The sequence below is a fragment of the Papaver somniferum genome, chromosome 1, assembly GCF_003573695.1.
Source record: "Papaver somniferum cultivar HN1 chromosome 1, ASM357369v1, whole genome shotgun sequence".
NCBI classification, from domain to species: Eukaryota; Viridiplantae; Streptophyta; class Magnoliopsida; order Ranunculales; family Papaveraceae; genus Papaver; species Papaver somniferum.
The window spans coordinates 202503605-202525932 of NC_039358.1; the positions used below are offsets into that span (position 1 = coordinate 202503605).

A 22328-nucleotide genomic window follows, 5' to 3' on the forward strand; every position below is an offset into this window, starting at 1 on the left:
GTTTAACAACAGATATGTGGTCATGTAAGCATACAAAGGATGGTTATTGTTGTGTGACACTGCATTACATAGATGAGGAGTGGAAACTGGTTAAGAAAACACTAGCATATACTTTAGTGTCATCACCACACTCTGGAGAGGTTCTAGCATCTGTAGTGAAATCAGTGTGTCTAGAATGGAACATAGACAATAAGCTTTTTGCTGTAGCTGCTGACAATGCTAGCTCCAACGATGTTATGATGGAACAGCTGAAGAAATGGCTTGATAGCAAAGACTGTTTAGTTCTTAATGGGAATATGTTCCAAATGAGGTGTTGTAATCATATATTGCACTTAATTGTTGGGTGGGGAATGAGAGTAGCTGCTCTATTTATAGATGCAGTTAGAGAGTGTGTAAAATATGTCAAGTCAAGTCAGGCTAGAAAAGAGAGATTTGAATATGCAATTTCCCAAGTTAAGCTTCCTGCTTCAAGGTCTGTCGGTTTAGATGTGGATACCAGGTGGAACTCCACCTTTAAGATGCTAAAGGATGCAATTTTTTTTAGACAAGCTTTTGCTAGGCTAGCTGATTTGGATGATGACTTCAAGATACTACCAACCTCTAAGGAGTGGCAACAAGGAGTACACATATGTGAATGTTTGGAATTGTTTGATGTCCTTTCAACCAAATTTGCTGGGATTAAGTATCCCACAACAAATTTGTATTATAATGGGGTTCAAGAAGTTAATAGATGCATTAAGCTATTGGAATCAAGTAAGCATGAGTATATCAGAGACATGGCCAAGAATATGAGGATGAAATTTGATAGCTACTGGAAAGAAAGTAACACTTTGATGGGAATTGGAGTTGTTTTGGATCCTAGGTACAAATCTAAATGGGTGGAGTTTGTTATGAAGAGAGTATATGGTGTGGAACACTATAAAAGTCACTATAACAAATTTGAGCTTGAACTCAATGCTCTTTTCTGTGCTTATGAAACTAACACTACAGCTCCAGATTACTTTGATACTGGAATGCATTCAACTGCAATTGAGAGCTCTGCAGGTACAAAAACATCATATGAATTTGGTTATGATGATTTCATTATGGAAAACAATATGTTTGAGGTTGAGAAGTCAGAATTGGAGACATACTTAGCAGAACCAGTTCTTCCTAAAGGCACAGCCACTGAAGAAATGAGGTTTGATATCTTAAGTTGGTGGAAGAATAATGCTCATAAGTACCCAATTCTCTCAAGGATTGCAAGAGATGTATTGGCAGTTCCAGTGACAAGTGTAGCACAAGAATCTGTGTTTAGTATTGGTGGAAGAGTTCTCACATCTCACAGAAGTTCATTAGCTCCAGATCTTGTTGAAGCTTTGCTTTGTTTGGGTGATTGGCTGCCAGATCTCACTCTCAGTGACAGTGATAGTTGTGTTACAGGTACATCTTAATCTCTTTTTTTTTTTGTAATTTATTGGCTTATTGCACTGACAATGACATTGCCAGCTTAAAATGTCTAACACTTTTGATTTTTCTTTCAAAATACAGAAGTTCAGGACTAAGGAGTAAGGTAAATGCATTTGCAGATGCAGTTGGCACTTGGGACTTGGCAGAGGAGAATCTGGAGATGGAGGAGGAATGCATTTGCAAAAAAAACATGAAGATTATGAACTTGTTTTCTTGTGTGGCAATGGCATGAACATCTGTATGTCTTTTTTTGGTGTGGCATGGATTTAGAACATGTTTTGTTGGATTTTAAAGATGTTATGTGTACTTGTTCAGTTGTTCTGTAACTTCTGTGTTTTTAGCCTGTTTTGTGGCTGTCCTGTGACTTACCGGATGGCAGCGGAAAAATATCCGTTATCCGGTAAGTCAAACATAACGGTAACGTTTTTGAATTTCTTATTTCCGCCGGAAATGAACGGTAACGGATATCTGCTAAATTTTAACGGAAACGGCAGCGGCAGAGCCTATTTCCGTTACGTTAGCATCCATTGACAGGCCTAGTTGCACTTGTCATTTGGCCTTGTCTTCCTCATTGAAGCTTCATCGTATCGGCCAATAAGCTTCATCACTTGGCCACTGACTCTACAGTGTAGCGCCATCTTGGCGCTTCACTGGCCTTCCAGGGTCCCGTTATCTTAAATCTTCATGGTCTATGTAATGCGCCATCCTCGGTGAACACTAACTAGAACGGCTATGCTATAACGCGCCATCTTGGCGCTTCACTAGCTTGACCTGTAATAGTAAGTAATAAATTTGGCCTTGTCTTGTCTTCCTCATTGAAGCTTCATCGTGTCGGCCAATAAGCTTCATCACTTGGCCACTGACTCTACAGTGTAGCGCCATCTTGGCGCTTCACTGGCCCTCCAGGGTCCCGTTATCTTAAAGCTTCATGGTCTATGTAATGTAGCGCCATCCTCGGTGAACACTAACTAGGACGGCTATGCTATAACGCGCCATCTTGGCGTTTCACTAGCTTGACCTGTAATAGTAAGTAATAAATTTTTTCACCTATGATAAATCGTGCCCTTAATTCACCAAACGGCACACAATTAGTCGTCGTATATTATTATTGTTATTATTTTAGATAAACGACGACTGCTAAGGATCTATCTAACACCATGTTTTCTTTTTTTGATCTGACTCGTGTGGATCTCAATGAAATCATCAAAGTCATCTAGATCTTACTCAATATGTTTGGTTTTTTAAGTCATATCGACTCAACTGACTCAAAAATATGCTAGTCAGTGTCTTGGTCCCATGAGTCTGAAGTATTTTTTTTCGGAGTTTATATGGGTCCAAATCAGAGGTTGGGTCAGAGGAAGTTCATGAATCAAACTAACAAAACAAACAAAAAGAATATGATTTGACATCTGACTAGCAAAAAAACAAACAAAATTTGCATAATAAAAAATAATAACATAGTCAATTTTTAATGCACTGAACTGAACCATATAGGGCTTGATAAAACAACAAAGAGCCCAAAATAATAACTCACTTTCACACAGTCCCTCGACTCCCTTCCCAATTTGGTCTCCACAAAAAATGAAAATGGAAAGTTTACTGTTAAATTCAGTAATATCATCAAATCTCCATCGTTTATTCCACCAAACCCCCCATCATACAAAACAACTCATCAAACCAAAACCCTTCATTTCAGCTGCTCAATTCTCAACCAAAAATCAACAAAACATGGCCAAAAGGATTGCTGTAATCGGATGCGGAAGTAAGGTTTTTCCTCTCTGTTTCAATTTCTGTTAACTTAATCTATTGAAAAATGTTGATAACGGTGTAAATTTTCATTTTCATTTGATGGGTTTGGTTCAGTTTCTGGGTCTGTCTGTGCTTCTACTCTTGCCAAGAATGGAATGTCTGTCACCATGTTTGATCAAGGAAGAGGACCAGGTGGTAGAATGTCTCAAAGAAGGTAAACCCCACTAACCCTTTTCTCTGAATTTCATGATTAGGGCTTTTTCTTGTTGTATGCACTGCAGCTAGATTGAATGTGAGTATTGCTAGGGTTTGGATATTGGGAGTGTGGAGTAGTTTTATTAAGAAATTGAATTGGATTATGATTGTAGAGAAATGACTGAAGATGGAAAAGAGCTAATGTTTGATCATGGTGCTCCATTTTTTACAATTACTGACAATGGTGTCATGGATCTAGTACGCGAATGGGAGCAACGAGGTTTTGTGGCCGAGTGGAAGGAGAAATTTGGGTCTTTTGATTTTGCCACTGCTAAATTTGGTGAAGCTGATTCGGTTTTTCATCTTACCCACTTTTTTATGGTAAAATCGTGTCACTTCGTGTTTCAGCTTTACTTTTGACACTGATTTAAGAAATTTCCACCACTTCCTTCCGATTTTCCCTTCAGAATGAGATGGGCACAATGTTATCAATCAATTGCTATTTTTGAACTTCAGCATTAAGTGATTTTGGTGTTGTTATAGGAAGAATCAACTAGGAAGAAGTATGTCGGTATTCCGGGCATGAATTCTATATGTAAAACACTATGCAATGAGCCAGGTATATATTGTCGAACACTTAGTCATAAAATCTTTCTAAGAAAAAAATTCTTTAGAGAATCTTTGTTTAGTTTGTTCTTTTTTCTTCCTCTTTAGGTGTTGAACCCAAGTTTGGAGTAACTGTTGCAAATATTCAATGGTTGGAGGAGACGAATTCATGGTCATTGATTGACCTGAATGGTCAAGCTTTAGGGCATTTCGATGGTTTGGTGGCATCACATAACAGTATAGTTAACCTATGGCCTTCAACTGGAAGGAAGTCACCTTTGGGTTTGTTCTTATCCTCGCTTGTTCTTTACAGTCTTCGTCATTTTGAGTAATTGGTTTGTATGTGATAGAACTTTTCGGCATAATGAACTGCGTCATATTATTCAATTGTAAAGTTGAGATTCTTCAACTTCAGCATTACATGATTTTGTGTGGTGTGATCTGTCAGATTTGACAGTGTTTCCAGAATTGGCAGTAAAGTTGAAAAACACTCCAGCCATTCCACGTTTTGCCCTGATGCTGGCATTTCCTGAACATTTGTCTTCTGTAAGTCTTACGTTATTGTATTTTGCTGTTACGTGTTTGAATCACCGTCATTGTTGTGTATCTTTTATGTCAGATCTTAGACTGCTAATCGATTATATGAACTTTTTTCGTTTTAAAAGCCTGCAATTGAGTTTGTTTGTAATTTTTATGGTCCAGATACCCGTAAAAGGCTTCTCATTCAAGAATTCTGAAGTTTTGAGCTGGGCATATTGTGATAGTAGCAAGCCAGGGCGATCTGCGAGTAGGCATGTATATCCAGTATACCCAATTATCCCATCCTTTATCTCATATTATTCCTAATTTGACTGATGTTGTGTACAGTGAGTGCTGGGTACTGCATTCAACAGAAGAGTATGCAAGGACTATAATCAGCCAAACCGGACTTCAGAAGCCTTCGAATTTATTGCTGACTGAAGTTGCTGAAAAAATGCTCAATGAATTTCTAAGAATAGATAGTCAGATCCCAAAGCCTTTCTTCACAAGAGCTCATAGATGGTCAGTATAACAAAATCCATACTTCAATTACATCCAATTTAGAAAAAATTCTTAGAAGTGTGCGTAAGTAGCATCCGAAACTTTCGTATTCTTCTTTGTTTTTCTGTGAGTTTGTATCGATCCTACCTTCTCACAAAGGCATATATCATCATCGAAATGTTCAAAGCATATATTCGCTATATGATTTGTTCTCTTGTCTAATTCTGAGAAATGCATTGTAACATTCAATTCTTACTTTTTTTTTCTTTCAATTAGGGGTGGTGCCTTTCCAGCTACAGCTGTTGCAGAAGATGAAAAGTGCCTTTGGGACGCAAGCAAGAAGTTAGCCATCTGTGGTGATTTTTGCGTAAGTCCAAATGTTCAGGGTGCAGTAGTTAGTGGGGTTGCAGCTGCCGTGAAGTTCACTTTGATGAGCAGGGTCTAACAATGTCCTGATACCAACATTTTTTCTCATAAAACGGGTGAAATATTTACGCATTCACTCGAGCTTGTTGTATGTACTGGAGACATGAAAGAAAGGTATTCGAACAGAAAAGCTTGTGTTGTTGATTGCTCTTTCGGAACTATTGTGATTCTTCAACCTTATAAATATGTAAATAAGTGACAGTATTTCAGTCACTGAAAACCATACCCGTACACAAGGATTGTAGAGAAAAAAAACTTGATATTCAAACACAATTTGACTGTAATTAGCTCGCCTGAACTGGCCAGTTCCGCTAAGCAAGGGAATTCTTGTGACAAATTACTATCAATCGGATACAAAATATTGACAGATGATATAATACACCTCAAATCTAGACAATTTAGTGAAAGAATGTTTCCTTCCATTCCTCACTGATACTAAATTACATTTGAGAACTCTTAAAAATGTCTACAGCTCAGTAAAATAGCTCAAATAAAGCGCGCTATTAAACAACAAATAATCCTGGAATTACACCGTAGTATATTTCTTGTATAAACAAACATGTGGCTCAGCTCTAACTCCGACTCAAAATCTCAGAAGTAGGCGAGCACAACACTGGAGAGGATAAAAATTGAGATCCAAATTTACCACGAAAAATCGGTTGAAACAGTAGCAGAAGAACTTCTCGGTGAGACATGTTTGAACATAACAGTTGCAAAAATGCTCGATTTTCTTCTTTCGTGTTCTTTGACTAGAAGTCCAGCAAATTCATCTAGTTTCTCCAAGTTTGTTGTCGCCACCAGTTTCTTCCCGCGGAAAAGTACTGATTCTACATTCTTCTGTTTAAGCATTGCCTCTGAAACTTCCAGTAATTTTCTCCCGTCCATTGACACTGTATTGGGGTTCTTCCTGACCGGGGCTCTTTGGGGACTAGTCATTCCGGTATTTCCTTGAATTCGGACGTAATTCTCTGTTCTGTATTCTCCGAATGCCATCGAAACAGCTTGATCAACCTATAACATAAGCCGAAGAACAGATTTAGAACATTTTCACAATGAAGAACAGATAGTTGAAGGGTAATTTTGTCATTTCAGAATAACCGTCTTTAATTTAAAACTGTCAGGTGAAGAACCGATAATTACCGTGTCGGAAGCTCCTTCTCCGGCAATTTTGAGAAACCCGGCAGACGAAATTGTAAGATTCCGGTCACCGGCATCAGACTCGCCGTTTCCTAAAGAAACGACCAATAAATCCTCAACACTGTCACAATATGGAAACTCCTGTTTATTGTTCAGTACATGTGTAATAGCAGCAGCAGTTGGATTATTCATCGCTAAACCACCGTCGACGGCTAATATCTTAGTTTTCTTATCAACTGATTTCATCTCAAAACCGCCATTAACCGTTAAATCTGAGGAAGTAGCCACACAAATTTCCCTCATCTTGAAATCATAATTGTCGTTTTCTAAACCGTCGGCTCTTGAAAACAAAAACGTTGCTCTTGTTTTCAGATCAAAACAAGGAATCAAAACTGGTTTCAATGTGTCTTTCAAAGTACATTCACCGAAAATCTGTCTGAAAATTTTCTCCATCTTCGCCGATGACCGAAACATCTTTCCGAACATCCCACTGGAAGTACTGCCAGTGTTATTGAAACGCTTACGGTTTTTCACGAGAAACTGCAACGCTTCAGTGGCCTTTAGCAACGGTCTTCCATCTTTGCCACGGGTGAACAACAAAGCGATGAGAATTCCACCGATCCCCGAACCCGAAGCAACATCAAAGTAATCAGCAACACGAGCATCTGAATTCTTTGTTATGCTCATGAGTTTGGATTCTAAGTGACATAGTGATTTTGCAGCGAGGATTCCATCTGTTGAACCGACACCGTCAATTGAGAGTACACGAACTTTGCCCACATCGTGTTTGTTGGCTTTTAGTGTCTCGACTAAATCTTCCACTGGTAATTTTGAGTTGGTTTGTTTAGAATCGAAAAGGAATTTGTTTTCGAGGATTGAAAAGATATCGTTGGTGAGTTTGTCGATGTCGAAGTGGTTTGATGATGAGTCGCTCATCATTGGTGAATACACTTCGGCCATTGCTGTAAAATGTAACAAAATTTCTAAAGAACAAAAGTTTAAACAGAAATTGAAATTTGATTTTTTTGTTGATGGGTTTGAAATTTTAAAGGGGGAGATAATGAATGTGGTGATGATGATGATGAGTTTGATGTGGTTTATTTTATAGTGTGGGGAATTCAAAGAAGTGCGTAGCATAGTACTTGGAGTTCATGCGCATTTTAGATGGCTGCCTTCATTTTTTTATTGTTAACCAAAAATATTGACTGTATTCTTTTAAGTGCTGACCACCTTATTGTCGCCACTCGGCAGTCTTGTGTTTTGTTTGTTGCAAACTTGCATTTTCTAAAATATTCCGTGGAGATTTTTTTTTTCACTTTACCGCTTTCTTAAAAGGTTTAGCTAAAGACTGTCAATCTTGTTTGTCCGAAGTGTAAATTGATTTTCCGAATTTTTACAATCATGTCAATAGTGTTTAGGATTTTATTTATTTATCCTGGTGGGAAAAGTTTTGCGCCAAAGTTGCAGATGTTATGATGGTAAAGTTTTGTATAAGGCCAACTTCTATGGTGTTCTAATCTAGCATCTAAATTAGCAGTTATAATACTCATTTAAGTTTTATGGTCATTCCAATCTAACATCTAGATGCGCTGAATTGAACAACGAAAGTAGAAATAAGTTACGCTGAACGGAATACCGTGTTGCGCTGAATGGAACAACGCAACCATTTTAGCCGTCGGATCAAAAAATAAATCAATTTACAACGAAAAGTTGATTCACTCTGCGCTGAACCATTCAGCGAAACTATCTCGCTACTAATTGGAATGCGAGAAATACCTGGAAAGAGAAGTAGTGTTAAAGAATATGCAACGCTTTTTGTGTAATCTGCAACGCTTTTTGGCTAATCTAACAGCCAAATCTAACCCATGGGACTTAGTCTAAAGATACATATCATTCATCAGTACTATTTTTTACAATGCGCGTACAACTAAATATAGTATAAACATTAAGGCCAACAAATTATATTTTCATAAAAGAAAATTCGAATACATTATGACCGTAGAAAGATGTTAATAGGGCTGAACAGAAACCGAACCGATAACCGTAACCGCACCGATAACCGCATAACCGAACCGTAACCGCACCGAACCGATAATCCAACGGTCGGTGACGGTTTTCATTTTAATAACCGTTAGATCTACGGTTCGGTGTACGGTTTTACCCATAACCGCAAGATAGCCGCACCGAAAAACCGATTAATAGGGACCGTCGATTAGTTTTTATCTTGATTAATCCTAGCCGTCTAGATTAAAGCCTACACCATATATATTTCGGAACCCTAATTTTTTCAGAAGTTTTCATCTCGTTCTCTTCTTCAGTTCTTCTCGGCTCTCGCTGGTCTGAAACCCCAGTCGCCTCCACCACCAGTAGAACCACCACTTTGATCTTTTAAACCACCTCCATCAAGAGCACCACCACCTCCTTGGCTCTATATAGTAAGTAAATAGATCCCCTGTTCTATTTCTCATTCTCGTTTCGATTGATTTGTTTGTTTTTCAATTTCTAGGGTTTTTTTTTTTAATTATTCTTCTGTTAGGACTTAGAGTTTCTTTCTTCGAAATGGTTTGCTTGTTGTTTTGTGTTTATCATCTTTTGTCAATTCTTATTTTTCTGATTACAGTCATGGGTTTTTTATTTTAGGTTTTGGTTGAGTTGAGGGGAGGAACTCAAGAAGGAGTCTGAAAGCTATTATCATTCAGTTTGAGTTAAGGGAAGGAAGGAGTCTGAATCTCTGATTACAGGTAACTGCTAACTAGTTATCTACTCATGATGAAGGAGTTGTTGGTTAGGTTTTATTTATAGTTTTTGTTAGTAGTCTTGTCCAGTAGGAGAAGAAGTTGAATCTAGCTAGGGTTATATTTAAGATTTTGCATTGGAGTCCAAGAGGAGAGATCAAAGTTGGGTTCATGATTACTGGTTTGATTTTTGTCTCTGTATTCATTTAGTTGCAGAGGGTCGCTTTTGTTTTGTTGATCTTTCTTTTACTAGCTCCATTGTTATTAGTACTAGTAGTTCTGTCTTTGATTGAAACTATCTTGCATTTTCAGTATCTTTTAATTTTATTTCTTATATCTGTTGTGATTGAATGCAAGTAAAAGACTAAAGCAACAGCTGTGCAGTTGGAATTTGAGAAAGACCATGGATCTGTAATTTCATTGGATTTAGGAATATGTTTTTAGGATGAACCCAACCTTGATACCAATGGGTGCAGCTTTAATTAGAAATTGATTCAAATTATGGTAATCAAGTTAGTTTCATTATCAAGTTCAGAACTAACTTGATTGTTTTAAGAAATATGAATGCTTGTATTAAGAAGTAAGAACTAACTTGTTTACCTTTGGTTGTTTGGCAGGGTAATGATTGGATCAAGTTCAGTTTCATTATCAAGCTGCAAGATGGCAAGTGCATCTCCCTCTCCATCCCCTGCAGCTGGGTCTACTGATGTGACACTGTCAATAACACCTCAAGTTGATGCTACAAATCAAGAAACACAAGCTATAGAGCAGGCTACACAGGACCCTGCACCTGAGGTTGTACCGAAGAAGAAGGGGAAAACTAGATCAAAAGTTTGGAATGACTTTGTAAGGCTCAGTGAAGAACAAGCTCAGTGTAAGCATTGTAAGAAGAAATTGCAAGCACATAGCAGAGGAAATGGCACTTCCAGCATGAAGACACATTTAGGCACATGCCCTCAGAATCCCAACAAGAAGCAGAAGGGTCAGAAGAATTTGATGTTTCCACCTCCAAGATCAGGACAATCATCACAACTGGTTGCTGTAAGTTATGACAAGGATATGTGTAGAAGAAGATTGGCTGAGTTTGTCATCATAGATGAACTTCCATTTAGAATTGTAGAAGGAGAAGGGTTTAGAAGATACAGTGAACAGTTGGAGCCTAGATTCAAGGTGCCAAGCAGGATGACAATTTACAGAGATCTTTTAATCATCTACAAAGATGAGAAAGAGAAGTTGAAGAAATACTTCAAGGAAAGTAAACAAAGAGTCTCTCTCACAACTGATACATGGACTTCTCCAAACAACTTCAATTATATGTGTGTCACAGTGCACTTCATTGATATCCATTGGAAGCTTCAAAAGAGCATCATTCTGTTTTGCTTGATCAAGGGTCATACTGGAGTGGATATTGGGAAAATGCTTGAGAAATGTTTGCTGGATTGGGGGCTAGAAGATCTTTTTGGTGTGACTTTGGACAATGTCAGTGCAAATAGTGTGGCAATTGAGTATCTTCAAACAAGTGTCATCAGTTGAACCGGAGCAAAAGTGAGATCTCAGTACATGCAGGTATAATTACTTTTCTTGGCTCTATTCTTTATAATGTACTTGTTGCTTTGTGCTTGTTGTATATGTTTGTGCTTGCAACTGATTCTTTCATTATGTTATTGTTTGATGAACTAGCTAGAAAATAATTCTTTGATGAACTGTCTGTGCTTTTATTGTTTCATTCCTGCCAGGTAAGGTGTGCTGCGCATGTTCTTGCGCTTGTTGTCAAAGATGCTGTGCTGTTGTATCACAAGTCCATTGGAAGGATCAGATCAGTTATCAAGTTTGTTACCGGCTCTCCCTCTAGGTTGGCCAAATTCAAGGAATGTGCTGCTCTCGAGAAGATTGATTGTAAGAAGATGGTTTTCCTAGATGTGAAGACCAGGTGGAATGCTACGTATCTGATGCTTGATGCTGCCATTCCTTATGAAAAAGTCTTTAAGAGGTTAGAAAGAGAAGATAGGAGCTTTCGAGATAAGTATATTTTCAAAGAATCTGAATGTGAAGCTTTGCCTAATACTGATGCTGATATTGTTGTAATTGATAATGAAGAATATTATCATAGTTCATCTAGTGAATCTGAATGTGAAGTAGATGTGTCTAAAAAGAATAATACTAAGAAAAAGAACAAACCTCATCGTCATCATGCTCCATATGCTGCAGACTGGTCATATGCTAGGTGTCTTGTTAAGTGTTTGAAAATCTTCTTTGATGTTACTGTTAGGTTCTCAGCTTCAGTTCAGGTTACTTCACATGAATTTTTTGGCAGTTGGCATTGATACATGAACAGTTGGTTCGTCTTAGAGCTATAGGAAACCGAGATCCTCATATTTCTAAGATGGCAGAAATGATGTTTAAAAAGTACAACGCATATTGGGGGGATTATGAAGATATGAACTCTGTGATGTATTTTGCTAAGTTGCTTGATCCTCGAGAGAAAGAATCTGGTTTGAAATTTGATCTTGAATGTTTGTATGAGCAAGATGATTTTAGGGTTACGACTGTTTTGAAAGCTGTGAAACAAGATATGGGAAAACTTTATGATGAGTACAACAACATGTATTCAAATGCCAATGCAGAGGAAGGTGACATCATTACTTACTGTTGATCATCATTAGTTCATTACTAATATTGCTTATTTATTTTTTTTATCATCATTACTTACTATTGATTGTTCTCATGTCTTAGGTACTGGCTCAACATCTGCTGCTGGTGTTGATGACATGGTTGTTTGTGTGCAAGAAGAGAACATTGAGGATATGCTTGAGTCGAGGAAGAAAATGCGAAGAATGAATGTTCACAATACTCATCCAAAGTCAGAGCTTGAAAGGTATTTGCTTGATGACTGTGAAGCATCTACCAAGGAGTTTGATATTCTAGCATGGTGGCAGGCTAATAGTACCAAGTATAAGGTATTTGCTTAATCAACTCTTTTAATAAATTTCTTAAACTAGCATGGTGGCAGGCTAATAGTACCACGATCTTGGTGATGCTTCATTTTCTTAAACTCTTTTAATAAATTTCTCCATTTGTCAGTACAGATACTTGGTGATCTCAAATTTATTAATAATCTTGTTTCTGCTCTTTTCTTTGGAGGTCTCATTTCATGATCAGACCCACTACTGTCAGCTAAAACCATTTTCTGTTGTGGTTGTTTAAGGTACTATCACTAATGGCAAAGGATATTTTAGCAATACCAGTGTCCTCCGTTGCTTCGGAATCTGCATTCAGTACTGGAAAACGCATTCTTACTCCATGGAGAAGCTCGCTATCTGCCAGGACAGTTGAAGCACTTCTCTGTACGCAAAGCTGGTTGCAGAAACCTATCTCTCTTGATTTCCTATGTGATTACGTACCTGATGACAATTCCAACATTGAAGATGGTAATGGAATCCCTTCTCTTTTGACCTGAAATTTGAATGAGTGTATCTTCTTTGCATTCTTGTTGTTTTTCTTCTTATCTGTTAGTTTCTCTTATCTTATTTCTTCTTGTTTTTCTTGTTGCAGAAATTTTGGGGAAGGATGAAGATTAAGGAGATTGGCTTGAGAGATGGATGGACTGCAGTCTTTTAGCTTTGGTTAACTTGAGAAATGAAGATCAAATGGATGACTGCAGTCTTTTTATGTTATTGGCAACATCGTTTTCTTTTAACTTTCGTTTCATCAGACTTTGGTTATCTTTTAAAATTAAGACTTTGGCTAACTTGTTTGTGAACTTCAACTTTGGTTATCTGTAGACTAAACTTGTTTGTGAACTTCAACTTTGGTTATCTGTAGACTAAAGAGTAAACCTATACAGGTGCAGGGTATAGGTGAAAACCGAACCGAACCGAACCGTAACCGAACAGTATCGGTGCGGTTAAAAACCGAACCGAATACTGAACAATTCGGCTACGGTTTCAATTGTGATAACCGCACCGAACACGGTTAGTTGAACGGTTTTACCTATAACCGCACCGAACCGAACCGTGTGCAGCACTAGATGTTAACGTATTTTGAACTCAACCCGTGAATATCAATATCTAATAATTTTACTATAATTTGGGAAAATAATTGTTGTTTGATTAGAATGTCAACGGTTTATTTTGTTGATGATATTGTTAAAATTAACATGCGTGAACTACATGATGTAAACAAAATCTCTCGGAAATCTGTTTGGCTTTTGTTAATGGAAAAACTTTTTCTTTATTTTGTTAGTGTTTGGTTGGTTGTTGGGTCTAAAAATGGAAAAGGAAAGAAACAAGAAAAGAGAGAATAGGAGATAAAAGAAAAAAGATGAGATGGAAATGTGTTTAGTATTTTGCCGTTACTTGTTGTTGGATAATGTTTGAAATTAGTTTTCTAATCAAGGATTATTCTAATCAAGTTCACTAGAAAGAGATAATGTATTTAAAAAGTTTGTTTTTGTTTTAGTAGTTCGACTTTAGTTTCAATTCAAATTTGATGTTTTAAACATTTTAGGATTCTAATAAAACCACTTTTTTTAGTTCAGAGACAAGAAGCATGCCTGCAACAACGTTTCATTTTCCCGTTTTGACGGTTGAGACTTGAGAATACCACTTTTTGCTTATTCAAACCCAAGTTAATGATATCTACTAATTATTATCTTATTAGCTTCTTGAGTGGGAAATCAGAATAGTATTGATGGTGCGATGGTGATGATAATGATGATCATGATCTCATATCTATTAACTAATAACTGGTTGTACATCGTCCACGAGTTATATGTACTAATTATCTCCCATTTCGCATGTTTTTGAACAAGATGTAAAAGAAGTTTTCAAAAATCAAAAACAAAGATTTTTTACTTCATGAAAAGAATTTTTCTTTTTTGGTTATTAATTGTAAAATTTGGTTTCCGAGCTCTTTTTGACTTCTTCCGTTCCATGACCTAGCTATCCCAAGCATTGTTACTAAAGCACCCGAGAGTCGTCCATGGAAGTCTGAAGTTCCATTAGTAATTAAAAGCATCCATATTTAAGTTGCATAATTACACCGGAGGAAAAGATGACATCCTTCACCTTTATTACACAGTTGAGTTAATTTCTGGTAGAATAACAGCTACTCATTTACCATTTAGCAGTACAGAGTTAGCTGCTTTATAGATGAAAATATTACTGCTAGGAGTGATTTTCATGCTCCAAGTCTCATTAGTAACTCAATTATAGTTAATGGATTTAGTTATGTATATCAGATTGCAAGCAAGTTACTAGTTACCGTTTACAATTACTCCCGCACATGATAGTGAAACATCGAAGATCAACATAAGGTTAAAGATAAAATTGGTGATGGCTGAGGTCCTTAATGATTCGTACAGATGATAAAGGACCCAACCGTACATGTGTCCTCGGCAGTAAATAATGGAAGGGACCCATTCAGACAAAAATCTGAGTCTGACTCCAGTACCCCATGCTGCTAATATCATCATCACATCACAAAAAAGTTAAGTCAGACGTTGATTCATCATCTCAGTATAAGCAATAGTACTCCAATGGTCCATATTTCTCCAAAACGAAATGATTTCGTCTGTTCTGTTCATTCCGTCGGCAACGCGGTGGTGGCTGATACTACACCACACGATTTGGTCAATGTAGAATCAATGGTTAAAACAAGATTCAAAAGGACAAACTGCTCTTTTTCTAGCCGCAAAACATCATTAGTAAAATCTAATGTTAGATCTCAGACACACGTGTGGCGGTCCCACTTTTCCAAGGGAAGCTAAATAGTCGTAAGAACTATTAAAGAAGAGCATAATTCACCGTACGACAACGAATTAACTTCGTCCACCACTTATACCGGTGGTACTGGTACATTGCCTTCTGATTAATCTCTGGTACAAGCATGTGTATGGGTAAAAAACTTATTGTAAGAACGGCCTTCGGAAAGAACCAAATCCTCCATCTCCAACTATGTCAAACTACTTGGCCATCTTCGTGATGGTTGTATTTTTCAAAACACAAAATCTTTGTTTTCTAGTGAAAATGGGTCATTTGTCCAAATATTTTTAAATCAGAGTTCAAATGGAGGAGTAAAAAATAGTTTGGGTGAAATGGCCATAAAAAAAATAGTAAGGATGAAACTGGATTCATCCTAGTTTAAATTTAAAAAATAGCAAGGATGAAACTGGATACGTCCTATGGAAATTAAAAATAAGAAAAAATATTTGAAAATGGGCACGATGAAACTGGTTACATCTTGCTTATTTTTATATTTTTGTTCATTTAAACAGTATCAAAATCTAACTGTCCATTTCACCCAGAAATTATTGATTTTGGTCTTTTTAACCAATTTTATGTTGTTTCTTTGCTCTACGTATATTAATATGATGGATATTAAGAACAATATGATGATGAATTGATTTAACAACACTTTCATTAGTATTTCACTTGATGAATCAGATTCAAATCACCTGAAATACAAACCAAACACACTCAAAAGTGCAAATAATCGAATCATTTTACATGACTGAAACTGGCGAAGGAAAAAAATGGCTGAAAAAACCCACCGTCAAATTCCTTCTTACCACTCAAAAAAATGATAAAACTTATCACAGAAATAATAATCCAAAAGTGTTCTGAAAAATAAATTTGAAAAATCAATGGTGCAGATTGAAGAGAGGATAAGACATTAAACTACCGATCCCCCAAAAACAACCAACATTATGCATTTGCCCTCCCCTTGAATTCCAATATTCTCTTTTGTACCTCCAAACTCAAAGAGCACCATGAGTCTCTGTACAGTGTAGATCCACCGACTATTATAATTAATCCATGTCCTTTTCTTCTTTTTCTTTTTGATGAATTTAATTTAAAGATTTGATTGTCATTTCCAAATATCCACTTACCATGATTTGTTAGGAAATTTTGGAACACTGTAATTTCTAACGGATGGTAGCCGCAAAAATTAAATTATATAAGATCATTTTTGTAAAATTTTGCACGCACGTAATCTTGTCGGAATTTTGTTTGGTATTTTTTATTTTAATGTTTAAAGTATGAGGAAGATTATGATGATGGGGCATTCATGTTACCCAATATTAAGATAAAATGAAAAGTTTAAAAATTATAAGCCTTTTAATTAAGTGATTCTGCTGGATAAGTGGGAAATTCTTATCAAGCCAACGGATAGTCAATTAATCCGGCGAACAAAACATACTACTTTTACGGTATAGTGTTTTTTGTGGACGAATAGCTTTTCTTCTTAAAATATAGAAGGATGTTGAGTTGTAACGTCATTCTAAGAGTTTCCATTGCGCAAGAGATCCAACTACAAAAGAACAAGAAATATAGCTAGAACACCGCTACTAGGGGAGGGGGTGGGTGAGGGGCTGAAAGAAAACGGAAACACTGCTGCAAGTGGAGTTTGGATTGTAAAAAAAAAAATTGTGCCTAAAGTGAAAGTATCAATTTTCTTCAAAAGAGAGGAGTATATTGTTTTATTAGTTGCAATGGAAAATTAGTTGATGCATAAACCAAAATATGGCTATACAATGTGTTATGCATCATTTCTGGTGGTTTGCATAATGACTATGAAATCAATTTTTGAAAATTGTGTCTAAAATGAAACACTTCCGAATTTTTCGTAAAAGTTTTAAATTGATATTGTTGTCTGTACTCATTGTGTAGATCTGTTTAAAATCTTTTCAACGAGATAAAATTTGTGTAACTCCAAAACGCGGATTTTTAGATATGTTATATTCTAGTTTGCGTGGCTAAAAGCCTAACCCAAAATCGTTCTCTTTCTCTCTGCTTGAAAGTAAGGAAGGTTAGTGGAGATTTCAATATAGGCGAGTATTCAATCCTCGCTTGAAAAACAGAAAAACGGGGATTAAATCCCCGCTTACTCTTTAATTATAATAAAAAACCTAATAAAATATATTAATATCAGATTTTGGGCCCACCTTCAGAATTTTAAATAAATAAAACACTCTTGCGCGAGGAGGCGATCCTCGCCCAAATCTAAATTCCCTCCCCCACCACTACACTTAGGCATGTCTTCAGCGTGACGTGGCGTCACTGTTGAACCCCATCCTTCCCTCCTCCACTACACTCAACCTAAGAAATTTTAATGACCTTAGAAAACCAATCATTTCCTTCAATTCCATATTTTCATCAATTATCTCTCTCCATAAAGCTTCTTTCTTCTTATTTCCAATTTTTTTGTGTAAATTGATCAGTTACATTTCACAAAAAAATGACCATATAGAAGGTCCTTCCTCCCTCGCTTCGCTCAGTCGGCCGATCCAATTACTTTAATTTAACCACTTGATTAATTCACACCGCATCTCTGAAAACTTGTATTTATTTTTCCTTTTCTTTTATGTTTTCTCCCGACAGATATAAAAAAGTTAATAATATTATAAGAGTTGGAGGTTACTGATTTTCTCGTGAATTTTCATATTTTGAAAAGGTAGATGCAGAATCTAAAGCAAACTTTTAGAATGCATGGTGATAAAAACTCACTTGTCATTTTCGTGATTGAATTAAACGTGATAATAACGTTGAACACTCACCGGTGTCAGGGACGGGCCTAGCAAGGGGCTAACCCGGGCTATTTCCCGTCCCTAATTTTAGCTTGACAAAATTTTTGTATAAGTAATTTTTTTTATAATTAGTAATCATCCCTCCCCTTTTAGTAATTATCCCTCCTTCATTTATGATTAATCCTTATAGTTATAATACAATTAATTTTTAGCCAAAAATTTTGTTCAAATTCTATGTCACAATCATTTATTTTCCCATTTTCTTTCTATAAACCATACATTCCTTTTCGTAGTTAAAATTAGCGGATTATAATCTTATACTTGTCCACATGTCTAGTATTTTATAGGAAAATTTAGGTAAACCACTGTTTATGTAACCCGTTTTGAAAAATTTGCTGCGACCTTAGGCCGCATTAACATCTAGTGGTAATCTAGTCCTATCCTATGAATATTTCTGGGTCCGTCCCTGCCGGTCATCACTCTTTGTATATATCTTTTTCTTTTTGAGGAAGTAGCATAAGTTCCTAACTGTAAGTCGGACCACAAACCCAAACAATGAAATGTCAAGGATGAGTCTCAATCTAACTTTTCATCATTTTGGTATTAAGTGAACAGTAACAAAACAAAACAAAACGAACTAAATATTGGGCTAAAGAAAAAAGTTACCCTAGCTATGATCGCAAGCAAATAGTGAATAGTAGACCTAGTCGAAATCATGCATGAATACTTTTCATCTAGTGTTCCAAATTAATATTTTTGGAACAACACGACGATGATTTAACTTCGAACCAATTAGTCTTATTAATGGTAGGGGCAGGGGAATATGGCACCGCCGAACGTGTCCGTCCGGGATTATGAGTCGTGGTTGTCCATTGTTCGAGTAATGAGACTAGTAAGTTGTCAGTATATACTGAGGTCCCGGTTGCAGAAAAATGATCAAGTGGTCGTTGTTAACTTCTTCTGGTAGGGTTTTAGTTTGCCAAGGTTTTACATTACCTTCTACGTAGAATACTCTTTGTGGAAGCAATGTAAATGCTATTCATGTGTTTTTCTACTGGCATATGACTTTTAAGGCCTCTATGGTAGGTAATTGGGTAGCCATAATTAAGCAAGCGTTTGTTGGATAACCCACTATTTTCTTTGCTAATTAACCAATCAATCAGGATTGATTAGAATTTAGTTTTTCTTCATTATTGCTAATCATTATTACTAATTTAGTTTTCTGGTCTGAGGCTCTAGATTAGTACAGTGACAAACTCCTTTGTACATGCATACGATACGCCTTCGGTTAAAAAAAAGAAAAGAAGCATACGATACGCCGTTGTAAATGAACTGTTCTTTAACTTGAAAAGATAGCCCAATTAGTAATCATTATTTAATTAATTTAACTTTTGTAAATATAATTTGGTTTGTTAGTTTACAAATTTTCTGTTTTCTAGTTGATTTATGCTCTCAAGCACCCGAGTGTCTAACAACATGGAAAATATGCATTTCTATCACGTCCATTTATGTTCGTTTCTACAACAGTAAATTGTCAGCATTATAGGGGCGGAACTACAGCCAGACTTAACCTGGCTGAAGCCAACCCTAAAAACGTAATAGCCAATTTTTTTTGTTACCTAATTTGTGTTGAGCTAGATAATCTACGGTGACAATTGGTTTAAGCCAGGGGTTAGAGGAATTTCCAGTTCCGCCACTTATCATAAAGGTGCATGTATGTTCATTCTGTGCTCGAATGCATGACAATACTGGTCTTCACGTTATTCTCACAAACATCCTGACGGGAGAATGTCTTGGATCCAGATCTCATCTACTGTGTTGCACAAATTAACTCCACAGATCTCATTTTTGGGCATTCCAGCCGCCCCAATCGGCATAATCAACGACAAGCACTTCTCTTCTGATATCCTATAAATACTGTTGTACCTAAAAGTATGGGCTGGATTAAAAATAAACAAATATAAGAATGTATACTTTTGTTTCTAAATCTATTGATGATTGATCAAACAAAGTATGTGCATTGTACCAGAAAATATACGTTAGGTCATGTTGATTTTGTCCGTACATGGATAAAAAATATACAACACGTAACAACTTAGAAACTCAGCTAGGAGTACACACATATCATATTTAAATACATTACATTCCATGAACATACACACACACCTTTAAAAAGTATGAATAAAAGAGTCAAATAGCTTTAATTAGGTTACATCATACATATCATGTATCAATTGTACAATCCTTAATCTTCAAAAGATTTGATTGGATCATCATCGAGTTGTTTTAGCTCTCATTCTCTTGATAAGACTAACCAAGTTTCTTTTAAACTAACAACCTGGAACTTTTAGTACACATATAGTCAAATGGCCACTACTAGGTAATTTGGTTTTGTCAAGTATGTCAAATGAGATGACGAAAAGAGAAGCTGAATCAGCTGATCTCAGTTTTATTAGATAAACTGATTAGAGCAATTTGTCTGCCACGCTATTTAGAAAGCCGTTAACTTTCCTACCTGTCATATTGTATGAAGCTTCATCTTTGGGCACCGGGTTGTGTATCATTTGTTATGAGTTGGCTATTCTCACTTGCAAATTGATTTCCTATCATATCATATTTTCTTCAAAAATACATCGAAATTATTTTAATTATCGATTATTTCCTCCTACAATTTTTCTTTTGCCATAGAATCCTTGCTCGGCGCTTATTTAATTAATCATAGTCCAAAAAACTTAAGCTAAAATGAAAAACCAAATTTACCAAATATATCCTAATTTTTTTTACTAATAATCCTACTTCTTCCCCGAAATCAGAATATAAACCCTAACATTATTTAAACCCTAACTTTTTTTTACATCCTAATTTTTAATTCTTCTCTCTTAATTCTTACAAATTACACAATCACAAACTCTAACTTTTATTTTTTTTCAGAACAAACTAAACCCAACTTTTCACCTTTTGATGTTATTTTTCTTAATCATGATTACAATGATATCGATTGAGGTATATTCTAACCATTTCCTTAAAAATTCCCCACAACAATATTAATCGAAAATCAAATCGAAATCACATAAGGTTTTGATTCTTTTCCAAAAAAACAATTTTCTAAAACTCCATAAGCACTATTATCTATAAAAAAAATTCTAAGATGATGTTCTTTTCTCCAAATCATGATCACATTAAATTGAGTATTTTTAAAAATCATTAATCATGCCATCGATCTTACATAAATTTAATAACGAAAATTATATAATTGGATTTTTTTGATTTTTTTGATTTAGGGATTTGAAAATTTATTGTAGTTACATCTTTTCTGACTACTACACCCAAGTGAAATTAAAGACTACAAACTACTTAAACATACAAGATTCAATACGAACAAGATGTAAAGAGCATGAAATGTAAAGATTAACACAAGCATATAAATTTGGCCTTGAAGACCTACGTCCACGGAGAAGAAGATGTTTTCTTATTGATTATAAGGTCTTACCCTTGAAAGTGTCACAGATATCTTCTAGATTCCTCACTTTCTCTCTGTCTGGATCTCTCTCAGGAATTCTCTGTACAAAGACCATCTAATACTACATAAGTTGTCCATCTCCTTGTACATGGACTGGTATTTATAGTCTAAATAAACTCGTGATGGCTTGATCGTCCGAGTTGGGTGAGCTGTCTTTTTTCGTGATGGTTCCCTCGGTCTGGCTCTATACTATCCCTCGTGATGGCTTGCTTGGTTCTCCCTCCGAGTTATCTCGCTCTCCCCTGGATCCTGTTGGCCTTCTGTGGAGAACCTCGCGCTCTATTGCCTCGGGGTCGTAGTATAGATCGTCCGAGTCTTCCGTCACGATGTGCAACTACCCCTGTCCTGTTCTTATCCTTCATTAAATGCGGTCTTGATTTTTATACTTGATCGTCTAAGTGGATTAGACCTTTACCTACACGCGTCATTCATGTGGCGCCTGTGCAGTTGCCTCGACTGAGACAAATCCTCCTTTTTAGAGAATTATTCGGTGCTCCTACCTTATCATCTCATCATGTATTCATCCCTTGAGATGTTGACACGTGGTCATCGGGTATTTTACCCACACATTTTTCTCATTTTCTTTGCAACTTGCCGAGGGCATGATGGAAAGAAAACTATGTAACCGTCCCACCTTTTCCGCCACGTCCCTGGTTACGCCATGTCAGCATGTTTAATGCACTTTTACCCGTTGGACTTGAGGCGCCGGTTGGTGGTCCTTTGGTTTCTTATAAAATCTTTTGGGAGGAGCCTTTAATATCTTTTTTCAGAGTTCAGAACTTTTTCATTGTTTCTCTCCTTTGTCTCTTATTGTTTCTTCTTAACTCCTTGTCTCCTATAAAGATATTTATAATGTCTGGAAGGAACTCCCCATCTCGCTCCTCGAGACGGCATGGTCCCTTCTCTTTATTTATATTTTTGTTTTTTCCAATGATTATCATCGATTTCTCTGTAATTACTCAGT

At 36.4% G+C, this 22328-nt stretch overlaps 3 protein-coding genes across 3 annotated transcripts; 2 read left to right on the plus strand and 1 right to left on the minus strand.

The window, feature by feature from the left end:
- Positions 1 to 2971: 2971 nt before the first annotated feature.
- On the plus strand, positions 2972 to 5729 carry LOC113312534 (renalase-like). Its single transcript, XM_026561284.1, has 9 exons — positions 2972 to 3211; positions 3313 to 3412; positions 3567 to 3774; positions 3937 to 4012; positions 4108 to 4281; positions 4448 to 4545; positions 4702 to 4790; positions 4867 to 5040; positions 5296 to 5729. The coding sequence occupies exons 1-9, from the start codon at positions 3031 to 3033 to the stop codon at positions 5462 to 5464; spliced, it is 1269 nt and encodes a 422-aa protein (XP_026417069.1). The 5' UTR covers positions 2972 to 3030; the 3' UTR covers positions 5465 to 5729.
- A 198-nt stretch (positions 5730 to 5927) lies between these two features.
- LOC113312529 (patatin-like protein 7) lies at positions 5928 to 7647 on the minus strand. The gene is made up of 2 exons (XM_026561277.1): positions 6586 to 7647; positions 5928 to 6456 (listed from the first exon to the last, which is right to left on the minus strand). Exons 1-2 carry the CDS (start codon positions 7540 to 7542, stop codon positions 6088 to 6090), a joined length of 1326 nt encoding a protein of 441 aa, XP_026417062.1. The 5' UTR covers positions 7543 to 7647; the 3' UTR covers positions 5928 to 6087.
- Positions 7648 to 10856: 3209 nt separating this feature from the next.
- LOC113335421 lies at positions 10857 to 12143 on the plus strand. The gene is made up of 3 exons (XM_026581476.1): positions 10857 to 10883; positions 11054 to 11947; positions 12051 to 12143. The coding sequence occupies exons 1-2, from the start codon at positions 10878 to 10880 to the stop codon at positions 11639 to 11641; spliced, it is 594 nt and encodes a 197-aa protein (XP_026437261.1). The 5' UTR covers positions 10857 to 10877; the 3' UTR covers positions 11642 to 11947; positions 12051 to 12143.
- Positions 12144 to 22328: the final 10185 nt, after the last annotated feature.

What these genes read in the sequence shown, in the direction of transcription:
- LOC113312534 (XM_026561284.1), top strand. Translation starts at nt 3,031, where the DNA reads ATGAAAATGGAAAGTTTACTGTTAAATTCAGTAATATCATCAAATCTC. An exon ending in GGTAGAATGTCTCAAAGAAG is followed by an intron (nt 3,413 to 3,566) that starts GTAAACCCCACT and finishes TTATGATTGTAG; the next exon opens with AGAAATGACTGAAGATGGAA. An exon ending in TGGAAGGAAGTCACCTTTGG is followed by an intron (nt 4,282 to 4,447) that starts GTTTGTTCTTAT and finishes GTGATCTGTCAG; the next exon opens with ATTTGACAGTGTTTCCAGAA.
- LOC113312529 (XM_026561277.1), bottom strand. Translation starts at nt 7,542, where the DNA reads ATGGCCGAAGTGTATTCACCAATGATGAGCGACTCATCATCAAACCAC. An exon ending in GAGAAGGAGCTTCCGACACG is followed by an intron (nt 6,457 to 6,585) that starts GTAATTATCGGT and finishes CTTATGTTATAG; the next exon opens with GTTGATCAAGCTGTTTCGAT.